This window comes from Eleginops maclovinus, chromosome 16 (assembly GCF_036324505.1).
Source record: "Eleginops maclovinus isolate JMC-PN-2008 ecotype Puerto Natales chromosome 16, JC_Emac_rtc_rv5, whole genome shotgun sequence".
NCBI lineage: Eukaryota > Metazoa > Chordata > Actinopteri > Perciformes > Eleginopidae > Eleginops > Eleginops maclovinus.
The window spans coordinates 17,584,472-17,595,815 of NC_086364.1; the positions used below are offsets into that span (position 1 = coordinate 17,584,472).

General features: G+C 37.3%; 2 protein-coding genes across 2 annotated transcripts; both read left to right on the forward strand.

The window, feature by feature from the left end:
* The first annotated feature begins 510 nt into the window (after positions 1-510).
* Positions 511-6,389, forward strand: kctd13 (potassium channel tetramerization domain containing 13). Its single transcript, XM_063903437.1, has 7 exons — positions 511-892; positions 1,965-2,225; positions 2,846-3,015; positions 3,149-3,238; positions 3,578-3,630; positions 3,808-4,003; positions 4,696-6,389. Exons 2-7 carry the CDS (start codon positions 1,988-1,990, stop codon positions 4,927-4,929), a joined length of 981 nt encoding a protein of 326 aa, XP_063759507.1. The 5' UTR covers positions 511-892; positions 1,965-1,987; the 3' UTR covers positions 4,930-6,389.
* A 955-nt stretch (positions 6,390-7,344) lies between these two features.
* hirip3 (HIRA interacting protein 3) lies at positions 7,345-11,304 on the forward strand. Its single transcript, XM_063904499.1, has 8 exons — positions 7,345-7,502; positions 8,429-8,549; positions 8,637-8,745; positions 9,124-9,519; positions 9,620-9,789; positions 10,092-10,239; positions 10,648-10,746; positions 10,946-11,304. The coding sequence occupies exons 1-8, from the start codon at positions 7,426-7,428 to the stop codon at positions 11,131-11,133; spliced, it is 1,308 nt and encodes a 435-aa protein (XP_063760569.1). The 5' UTR covers positions 7,345-7,425; the 3' UTR covers positions 11,134-11,304.
* The last annotated feature ends 40 nt before the right edge of the window (positions 11,305-11,344 follow it).

The following is an 11,344-nucleotide window of genomic DNA, read 5'->3' on the forward strand; positions in this document are numbered from 1 at the left end:
TTATGACCACTAGAGGACGGTAAACACTACTTTCAAGCAACTGTCATTCCGCTTGATATAAAATCTTCAAGGTGAGGACAAACTGATCACCACAATAGAAAGTATTGATTGCGTATTTGTGTGGGTTGCAATATTAACATTAGTATACATTTTACATTATATTTTAAAAAATAAAAAAAACGATTATAGGGATATAAATTTGCGTTAGCCACAGCTGTAGTTTCTACCTGTGACCGCGGGAGGGCAGTATCGACTCGTGATTAAAAATACACTACACTCTTCATGAAACAGCCACTAATAACGAGCGACTAATACATGATTTATACTTGTATATATTTATATTGCATTGTCTGAGCAACCTGTGACCCAAGTATGTCATTGCACAACTACCATGTAGCTGTGTGTATATGACTTTGAACCTTTGAACCTTCCCAGTTTGTCACCATTTCCGATGGGTGGCGCTAAATCACGTGACACGTTGTTTACCTCACACAAAAGGGCAGTAGAAGAAGAAAACAGCGGAAGAAGAAGATGTGCGAGTTTCGTTTCCGAGTGACCTAGTTAGCTACTCCTATTAGCATCAGTTATTATTCTTTATGTCTAACAATGGGATTGTCCGTTTTTAATGTTAGCAGCTAGCATTATTCAATGGCACGTCTCTGATTGTTTGGCCAAGAAGCGAAAACAAAACATAGGAGGATTGCTATCTTGAAGCTTGGATAAAGGGAGTAGCCGTTTTTAGCCTCTTTGATTTAGATACTGCGATTAAGATGCGTTGTAAATTCACTGTGTGTGGTAAATGTTAGCTGGCTAGCTGGTTATCGATTCCTGGCTGATCAACGTGTAGCTATCTTCGTCAAGCTAGGTGCAGCTCCCTTGGATGTTCAGTGTGGTAAGTACCAATTGTTATAAGATAATGCGTTTACTAACTTGATTGATAAGCATACATTATTTCCACAGCTAACTTAATATCAATCCCGTTTTACCTATTGGTAATTGTGGTTGTAGCTTAGTTGTTGCTTTGTAGAATTGTGATGTAATCTAATGTCAATATGTTTTTCTATTATGTTTATATTGCCAAATGAGCTATTTGAGAGCTATTTATTAAGTATTGTCTTTATATTGTGTATTACAGTGATACTCTCGTGATGTATGTCTGTTTCACAGTTCATTTATGTTATATCGGTATCTTATTTCACCTTTTTAAATATGATTAACTCGTTTGTAATGCTTGAAAACACTACTGCTGTGAGACAATAACTTCCCAATTTGGGATGAATAAAGTATTTTTCTATCTAATATTATATGAATAAACACCTCACTTTAGTGGTGTGTAACTTTGGTCGGCTGTAACTGTGCTGTTCCTCAACACACGTCTCAGTCTGTTGACAGTCGAGGTGCATGCTGCTTATGGGAGACACAATATTGCAATGAAGAATAAACAGAGTTTTTCAGCACTTCCTGTATCCCACTGAGAATGTCACTTTGCACATAAGGATTGGGTTATTAGTCAGTATTTGTTGAATTAAAAACCCATTTACGGTATATTTAAAATGTAGTACAATGGGTGTGGTTGAACCTTTTTCTAAATGTTGTTGTTGTTGTTGTTGTTGTTGTTGTTGTTGTTGTTAGGTTAATTGTTGTTTTAGATTTTTCACAATAGCAAAGGAAATATTCTCTCTCTTAATTTCTGCATCAATCTTATTTCCAGGACTATTGTCTGCGTTCACTTGCCTTATATTACAGAGGGTATTTTGAAATGCAATTTAAATACTTTACGCTGGAGATCGTATATCCTGCTTTTTGGATTTAAAAGATCAATTTAACAACAATAGATTACTAAGTTCTCCATAAGGTGACTGTTGAAATAGTGTCTATGCACTCAAATGTTAATAGTTAAACATTTGTCTCTTCTTCTAGTCCAAATCTTCTGTAACAAGCCACCATATCCTTCTGTGTTGCAGTCAGGAAGTGACTCTTCAGCCCCATGTCTGCTGAGGCATCAGTAGGCAGTCATGCTGCTGACTCGGCCCAGTCTTCTATTTCCCAGCCTGCCTTCCACAACTCAGAAGATCTCAGAAACCGAGGTCTGTTAGGGAGCAAGTATGTCAAATTAAATGTGGGTGGCTCCCTCCATTATACAACTGTCCAGACGTTAAGCAAGGAAGACAGTCTGCTGCGGAGCATATGCAATGGAGGAACAGAAGTTTCCATAGACTCTGAAGGTAAGTGGTTGTGTCTGTCTGGTGTGCACGTAACGCTTCTACTGGATCCATTTGTTAGGCTTTAATGACTTGAAACGCGTACCAATGATGTCAGCATTTTTAAGAGTACGGATCTATTATAACAGTTGTTTCAGATGCTCTATCTATATACATTCTAAACGACTAACTTGTTTTTTACACGAGTATCACATTTTAAATGTTACACTTAGCATACAGTGTATTTCAGCCAAATATAAAAAGCCATTTCTGTAACTTTTGGGATCTTCGACAGCAATTCTCACTCGTTTTGGGCTCCTCGAAACCAGACAGTGGTCAACCAGCTTATCAGTGTCATATATCTGTTTGTTTTTTTGCCGGTTCAATGCACACACAAATTCCATATGATAGTTTATGTCACGCACACAGTGGCACAGACAGTTACGTCCCAGCCTCACACACACAACATGAACATTGGAAGTTCTTAAGTGTGTGTGAAGAAGTCCCAAAGCTCAACAACACCTGCCGGTCCAAAACAAGGAGGTGGTGTAACTTGGTGCATCTTTAGAAAACATAAGTTGTGTAATATTGAAAAAGATTACAGACGAATGCAAATGACTCAAACTATTTTCCTGCTGTCCCAGGTTGGGTAGTTTTGGATAGGTGTGGCCGACATTTTGGACTGGTTCTGAACTTCCTGCGGGATGGCTCAGTCCCACTTCCAGAGGATCACAAAGAACTGGACGAGGTTCTGAAGGAGGCACAGTACTATCGGGTCCAGGGACTCGCCCAGCACTGCATCAGTGCCATGGAAGTAAGCAGCTACTTTACAGAATAAACAACAAACTAGTATTCCAATATTTACTTTGGATCCAAGTATTTTAGGATGGCGGTTACGCATTATTATAAGATGTGTTTTTAACTTGACTTTCTTTGTTCACCTTCAGAAACAAAAGGATGTTTTTGAAACAGTGTGTCGAATCCCCATGATCACCTCAGCCAAAGAAGAACAGAAAATAATGGCTTCGTGTAGAAAGGTAAATTACATTTTGTCTCAACTAAATGAACCAATGACAAGTGTGTGAATTACTTTTGGAGCTGTTAAACCCTTATGGGAAAAAATACCAGATGGTTTGAAAAGATTTTGAGTTGTAAGCCATGAAAGTCGTTGCCTGTTGTGTTTTTTTGTTTTAAGGACATGTTGTTTTTTTTATTGTTAAATATGTTAGGATTAATTCATCCATTAATTAATTTCTCAAAATGATCTCTAAGAATTTTAAGTTGGTTTCTTCCTGTGACCACACCGTTTTTGAAAACATTGTTCGACTGTTGACTACAGTTTTACATGGATTCGTTCTTGTTTCTTGTCTCTACAGCCGGTAGTAAAATTGCAGAACAACAGAGGGAACAACAAATACTCCTACACCAGGTAAACTTTAAAGCTGACATGTTTTTTTAGAGAGTATAAAACTATTTCATAAGCCACAACAACATTTCAGCTTTATCCGTGTTCATTTGACATTCACTTGTGGGGTTTTTAGTAAAACATGTGTATTCATCTTTTCAGTTTATACTAACATAGTCTTTCTCTCCCTCCTCTGCCCAGCAACTCTGATGATAACCTGTTGAAGAATATTGAACTCTTTGACAAACTGGTGCTCCGGTTTAATGGCCGTGTCCTGTTTGTCAAAGATGTGCTCGGGGATGAGATCTGCTGCTGGTCTTTCTATGGAGAAGGTCGCAAGATTGCTGAAGTGTGCTGCACATCCATCGTCTATGCAACAGAGAAGAAGCAGACCAAAGTAAGTATTGGGAAGTTTGTACAGCACGTCATTAAAGCAGTAGTCCGACTTATTTATTTACTTACGTAAATATTGATAAATGATAAAAACACAGATGCTAAAGAGCAAGGCTAGCCATTTCCCCTTGTTCCAGTCTCTAAGCTAACCTTACTTCATGTAGCTCTATGTTTTAACATGCAGAAAGCAAATAAGTATATTATCCTAAATGTTGCGCTATTTCTTAAACCTCTTAATATTGCACCCCTTATTACTAATATACATAGCATTCGCAAAGGTCTAGCTTTCCAAGCATACCTAGTGTATGCATTCCAAGACTGTTTAGTGACCCTAAAAACAACACATTGTTTTTGCCCCCATACTGCATGTGGACATACGAGTGGAGACATGTCATTTTCATTCAGATAGTTTGAGGTCAAGAGGCCCCTATGAAAATCATCACACCAGCTTTCGTTTGCCAAAATTAGGCTTAACTTTGGAGCGTTATTAAGCTTCCTGCCATACAAGTTAGCATGATAAGGTCACTAAGCACTTCCCAGCCTCGGGAAGACAGATTGACATCAGACTTTTAAGAGGTTAGCTGTTCATGGCATAGTGTAATCAAAGAGTTAGTTATTAACTGTACTGTGACAAGGGCGGGAAATGTATTTTATTAGTTCAAACGCCATGTCTGAAACTGAATTGATTCTCTCAAGGTTGAGTTTCCTGAGGCTCGAATCTTTGAAGAAACCCTCAATATCCTCATCTATGAGAATGGCAGAGGGTCTGGTCCAGGAGGGCTGCACCTTTTAGACGCCAGAGGCTCGGGGGCTTCACTTGACGAAGAGGGGGCTACGGGAGGCGACAGGCGAGTTAGACGGATCCACGTAAGGAGGCATATAATGCATGACGAAAGAGGGCACGGTCAACAAACTGTGTATAAGGACTAATAATGTGAAAACGTACTGCACAGAAGAGCGACTTCATGTATGTTCATTTTTTTTTCTCGAATGCTAGAATGAAAGAGATGTCCTTGATAATAGCAATAGCTCAGTAGGTAGATATTTAATTGAATGTCTTGAGACGTCACTGCACAGACATGTAGGATTTGATGACTGATGTGTAACAGAAGAGACGTTTTGAGAAATGCTTCTGTTTACAAGAAAACAAAATGTGTAAATAATTTAAATAGGAAGTGTGTAAATTTAACTGGGATGTGAAACTGGCATGAATTTTTCTTCACAAATGTTAAAGGGCATACTGTGCAGGATTTGTCGTTGTTTTTTTTAAACACAAGTTGGCCGAAGCTCAACATAAAAAATAGTGCAACGGTCTTCAAGTGAGTTAGAGAGTCGAGCAGACCTGCAACCATTTATCAACAACTCAGAGCGACCGTAGAGGACAGAGACAGGAAAGCTAGCCTCTTATTTTGAGTCCTGTGCACTGTTTTTGGTTCAGGTACAAAAATATAATTCAGAAAATAGGGAAATGCAGGCAGAGTTGTTGTCAGTTACAGACACAACTTAAAGTGGATTATAAATGAAGTGATGAGGTATATTGGTATGAGTCTATACATTGTTTTGAAGGAAATCCTGCATAGTATACCTTCTTTAAGGAACTTCCTGCGAGCAACTGAATGGGCCTGAAAACCCAACCCCATCTGTTAATTTGGGTGTTAATAATGTGCACTGGCACCCTCCTTTGTGTTTGACTTATAGGAAATACTGTAAGTCAGTTTATTCAGGTTGTGAAACATCTGTCATTCGTTGGACTGATATGCATCCTGACAGCGATGATATTGTAACACTGGAATAAAACTGAATAGCCATTTTTAGGGACGTTGTCTATAATTGAGATTGTTGAGCAGCTCCATTTTCTTTATTTAAATTATTACTGCTGTTGCTTCAAGATGTTTTATTAATTTATGAACCTAATTTATTGTTTGGTATTTAACTTTTTGTATTGTATGCAATCTTTGTGTTAACTAGTGCTCAAGTGAGTTAATTTTTTTGAAATGATACAATGCACTCAATAGCACACACCAGATTTTGAATTGACTCCTGTAAATGACTAATGTTTCAAGAAGAACCGTGACCATTTCCTTGATAACTCATTTTGTTCTGAGCCATGACCTTTCACTTTATGTCTTATACCAAACCACTGAAATTTGCTCAAATATAATTGGCCATAGACTGATGATAAAGGCAATTATTACTAGGTTGTATTTATGTTACCTTCATGGAGAAGATACATATTTAATTTCTGGTATCCACCAGTGTTGTGTACACCTAATCACCCTAAAAACAAAACATTGAATGAGAGCAAAGAATACCCTAAAATATGCACTAATATGACTTCCGTCCTATAGTGGTCATGAGAATGTTCTGAATAAATTATTTGTGAAATCCTACTTCAGCTTCTTGGTTTTATTTGTCTCTAGATCTTACAGTATAAAAAGAAAAGGACTCAAACACTTACAGAAACAAGTAAAAGGTGTGTTTTGTTTTATCCTACTGTGTTTACTTGTTTAATAAAGGTAATCGTTTGGGCCATCGATGCTTGTAATACTGTTGTTTTTGACTGTTTAATTGATAGTTGTAGAGAATTTGGATATTAATTGGATGTTATTTAACCACACTTCACTTAGGGAGCATCAATCGAATCCCGTTCGAATGACACAAAACCAATGTCCTTATTGAATCTCAATACTTATCACTAGCTTCCATATCATCTATCATCTATTGCTATATGTAAATGGGTTCAGCAACAAAAAAAATCAGTTTGAAACAAACGTTAATAGCCACAATATCATGTGACCTAATACTCAAAATATATACCTCATAGTATTACCATCGTAGACACTAGGATGGATCTGTTTTTATTGGATTTTAGTGCTTTTTCATTTTCATTTGAAAAACAGTATGATTGAAAACGCGTGGGTTCTTTATTTTTTTCAACAGCTCCTATCATGTGACGATTATTTCCAATCAACATGAGAAACATAAGACAGTTATAGGTTTTAAGTGCTTTTTTCTATTTTCTATGAATATTTGTATGAAAAAATCAGCTATATTGTTGTTTATCACGATTGTTTGTCAAAAAGGTGCTGGTTTTGTTTCGTTCAAACAGTAGTAATATGATGATGGTCCCTAAGTGAAAACCTGTGGGTAAGAGAGAGAACCCGACCTGAGCTAACCGTTCTCTGACTGCCACATTAGTAGAAAGATCAAAAGTTATTGTCTTCGGAATATACAACCTAAAACAACTTAACTGCTTTGCCGTAAGGGTTTTTTAAGTTGACAAATGAGTACTTAAAATTAATTTCTAGAAAAAAATGCAAGGTTTTATATGTTGTATTTTGAAACCGCGCAGATCTGACGTCACTTCCTGTCAAGTCCTGGTAGGGGACTGCGGCCCCCGCCAAAAAGGATCCAACATAATCGGACATGATGGTGTCAGAGAAAGAGCAAAGAGGTATCCGCAGGTTTTTGCGTGATCAACTGCGTGATGAGCCAGACCTCAGGTACAGTTAAAGAGTCCAAAGACTGTTTCATATAGTGCTGTTACTTTTAAGGTACAGTGGCATGTGTGCTTTGAGTGTGTGTGTTGCTAACTTTGGTCCACATGCAGGACTGTAAGGCAGTCAACAGGAATACATACAGGCAAGCACTTGTTTAAAACTGTTGTTCAATTGTCATTAAACAACTCTACCAAGCTGCATGTTGTGGATTCAAGGCCAACATTTAAAATGCAGAAACTTAAATGCCGCCATTTAACTTAGCATTAAGATAAGTTAACACACACATGACGCAGTGATGTTACGGGTCATCACCCGAACTAAATAACACTTTAGGAAAATAAAAACCATCAATTCTACTCTTTTTGTTGACCGTGGTAACTTTCGGTGAAACGAGAGATAACACTTATGTTCATTTGTATTTCTTGATTTATTTTATTTAACAGTATGTCAATTTCTCCCAGAAACTCCCGCATACAGCAGCACACAATGGATTGCCTGCTAAAAACCAGTGACTATATGAAAAAGCTTATATCTCAAAAGTATATAATAATATAAATGAGAGAAATGTATTAATTCATCATTCATGTAATTGTATTTTTTTTGAAGTAATAAAACTGATTTGTAGTCCAGAGTCATTTTCTGTCTATCATGAAAGGCACTATCATTGAACATCTACAAGAAAATGATGTTTGTATTTGAAGGTTTTTAATCCACTGTAGGAAATACAAAGTTAGAACTTCCCATTTGTTTTTGTTTAAGTAAGTAAAGTAAAAAAGAACATTTTATGTATCTAATCCATAAGTTAATATCCCATAGTATATTTTCCCACCTCACTGTTACCTTTTAAGCTTTGCATTGGACGGTGTCTCACATGTGGGTTTTATTTATAAGTCATCTTTGTTTAATATTTTGTTTGTTTGTTTTTTCAGCACACTGACCTTGAGAATATTGAAAAAGCGATACCTGGCACATGTGCAATGTGACTCATTAAGTCCAGAGGTCAAACATTTTATAAAGCGGGTGGTTGAAGAGGAACTGGTAAAAATGCAGGTATATCAATTACTCTTTAGCACAGCTTACATTTTTAGCAAACTGTATCTTTTATATTTATCAAACCAGTTTTACTTTAACTGCTAGGAAAATGAAAGTGAGCTTGAGACCAAGAAGTCCCAAAACAAAAGGAAGAGAGAAGATGAAGATGAATCCACGACAAAAAAGCCCCGTCGTCAGTTGAGCCCATCGTCAGGTAGGTTACAAATGCTTTCTTTGTTTGATGCATTTTAGACTCTTCAAGTATTTATCAATTATCACATATGGATAATGTGCCAAACCATCTAGGGCTGCAAATAATTATTATTTTCGTAAATGATTTGGTCTGAGAAGGTTTGTTTTCTGTGGCGATGTAATCAATGGTCTTCTTTTGTCCTATTCAAAATCCATAGATACAGTTTATAAAGGATAAAGAAATGCAGAGCACATGAATTCAGCTGTCTGGCTTAAAACCAAAAGAATGTGTTGGCCAACAAAGACAGTTCCGATCATCTCACTTCCTCTGCACCTATGTTAACTAATCTTGTATACATCAACAGTGAGTTTTGTTGTCTTTTTGTCTTGTTATTGACAGAATCAGAGGACAAAACGGACAGCAAAACAGGAAGTGATGAGAGTGAGGGGCAAGAGAAAATTAAATCTGAATCTGAGGATGAAGAGCAAGAGGTTCAGAAACCACAGCGCACAACAAAAGGGAAAATGAAACAGGAGAAAAGCAGTGAGGAATCATCTGATGAGGAAATGGATGAGTCAGAAAAAAAAGGCAAAGAGAGTAGCTGTGATGACAGTCCAAAAGAAAAGGCGATAAAGAAAACGGATGCAACAAAGAATGGAGAGTCGACAAGCAGCGATGAAAGCGAAGGAAGCAAAACACCTCAGAGTGATGAAGAGAAGGAATCTGACACGGGGGGCGAGTCAGAAAAGAGCAAAAAAATGAAAAGCAAAGATCCCTCAGATGACATTGAAGAAGGTGACTGCAAACTTTATACTATATGTCCTATACAAACATGTTTTATTTATTTCACATGGTTTTAATGTGACTGAATATCACTTTTTGTTGGGTTATGCAGAAGAAAAGGTCTTGGTGGAAAAGAAAAATAAGGATTCAGACTCTGATTCATCATCACTCACCTCATTGGACGAGAAACAGAATAATGGAAAAGAAAATACACCAGCTGATAAAAAGAAGAAAACCACAAAGAAAGAGGAGAAAAAAGAGAAGAGCGCTAGCAGTCAAAAGGTGAGCCCATGAGAGAGATCAATCTTTTTAGAGTGAATGAAGTCTGTCATTCAGCATTTAATGCGACAAAAAATTGGTCAAATCCAATGCATAATGTACATAGCACTTCAACAAAGGAGTTAATCAAAATACATAGGATCCATTGGGGTCAGTAAAAGCTTCCTATCTGTATTGGAGCATCACTTCTTTGATTCAACAAATGATGGTATTTTGAAAACCGATGTATATTAAATAATTATGAGGTTATTGCAATGCTGTATCTTCTCCTCACAAACTCTGTGTCCTCTGATTTGATCATTCAGGAGGACAATACATCCGTTGTGAGGCTCAAGCGCTACATCACTCTCTGTGGCGTCAGGCTGAATTACAAGAAAGTGCTCGAGGGCTGTCACTCGGTCCGCTCCCAGGTCGCTGTTCTGAAGAAGCAGCTTGAAGATCTTGGTGTTGATGGTCAGTGGGAGTACACTCACTCCTTAAACGGACCTATTCTGGTCATAGGTCCTTATTTGTTTTTCAATTTTTTTCCATTATAAGGTATCTTGCAAGTATTGTTTGTTTATTCCGAGCATTAGAGAGGTTCTATAATTCTTTTGTGGTATTTCCATTTCCTGTTTACAATGGTGTGCAAAGGCTAAAATTCCAAACTTCCCTCCAGAGGGAGTTTCTCTCCCACACACTCCCCCCTGCCTGGAACGCCTCCATTAGACACCTTTGTTTACTTCTGTAACAAAATGACATCACTATGTAACACTTACGCTCATATTGACTAGCACTCAAACACTGTACGTGATAGTCTAACACATTATTATAATTCTCTTTGAAAAGGACACAATTTGAATCACTTTTTTTTCCGAACAGGTCAGCCATCTATCAAGAAATGCAGGAAAATCAAAATGAAAAGAGAGGAAACTCGGGAACTAGCTGATCTCGATGTCAGCAACATCCTTGCCACAGAAGGTAACTTTTTTTCTTAGTTCTGACTCTCATAGATAACTAGATGCGGCTCATGACGTGGTTGGATCTACAATTGCACAACGCATCGATGAGAATGATGTTGTTGCAACCAAGTCCATCATGTTTGCTCTTTGTTTTATTGCACTTGCAAAATATAAAAATATCAATTCAAAAGACCTTCTAATGTGTATACGTCTGTCAGGTCGACCTAAACGCAGAGGAACCTATGCATGGAAGGAACAACAGAACTCTCCGTCCTCCACATATCGGCACACTCTGAACTCCAGTTCTGATAGTGATGAAGAAAACAAACCAAACAGAGTGCCCAGGAGAGCCACAGACTGGGCCAACCTGCAGGGGATCATCAGTGATGAATCAGACAGCAACTGATGGGGGGGATTTAATTGTGTTAAATATGGATATTTATTTTTGTCATGTTTTTTGTAAAAGTTTGCTTTACATTTTTTTTTTATATACTATTACACATGTATTTGTTAAACCTTTTGCAAAAATAAGAATTAATAAAAATGAAAATATTACGTAAAGTGTTTTATAATACCATGTTAATTGTAGTTCGATGTTATTGTTACAATAAAACTAT

What these genes read in the sequence shown, in the direction of transcription:
- hirip3 (XM_063904499.1), top strand. Translation starts at nt 7,426, where the DNA reads ATGATGGTGTCAGAGAAAGAGCAAAGAGGTATCCGCAGGTTTTTGCGT. An exon ending in AGGAACTGGTAAAAATGCAG is followed by an intron (nt 8,550 to 8,636) that starts GTATATCAATTA and finishes TTTAACTGCTAG; the next exon opens with GAAAATGAAAGTGAGCTTGA. An exon ending in AGAGCGCTAGCAGTCAAAAG is followed by an intron (nt 9,790 to 10,091) that starts GTGAGCCCATGA and finishes TTGATCATTCAG; the next exon opens with GAGGACAATACATCCGTTGT.
- kctd13 (XM_063903437.1), top strand. Translation starts at nt 1,988, where the DNA reads ATGTCTGCTGAGGCATCAGTAGGCAGTCATGCTGCTGACTCGGCCCAG. An exon ending in ACTGCATCAGTGCCATGGAA is followed by an intron (nt 3,016 to 3,148) that starts GTAAGCAGCTAC and finishes GTTCACCTTCAG; the next exon opens with AAACAAAAGGATGTTTTTGA. An exon ending in TAATGGCTTCGTGTAGAAAG is followed by an intron (nt 3,239 to 3,577) that starts GTAAATTACATT and finishes TTGTCTCTACAG; the next exon opens with CCGGTAGTAAAATTGCAGAA.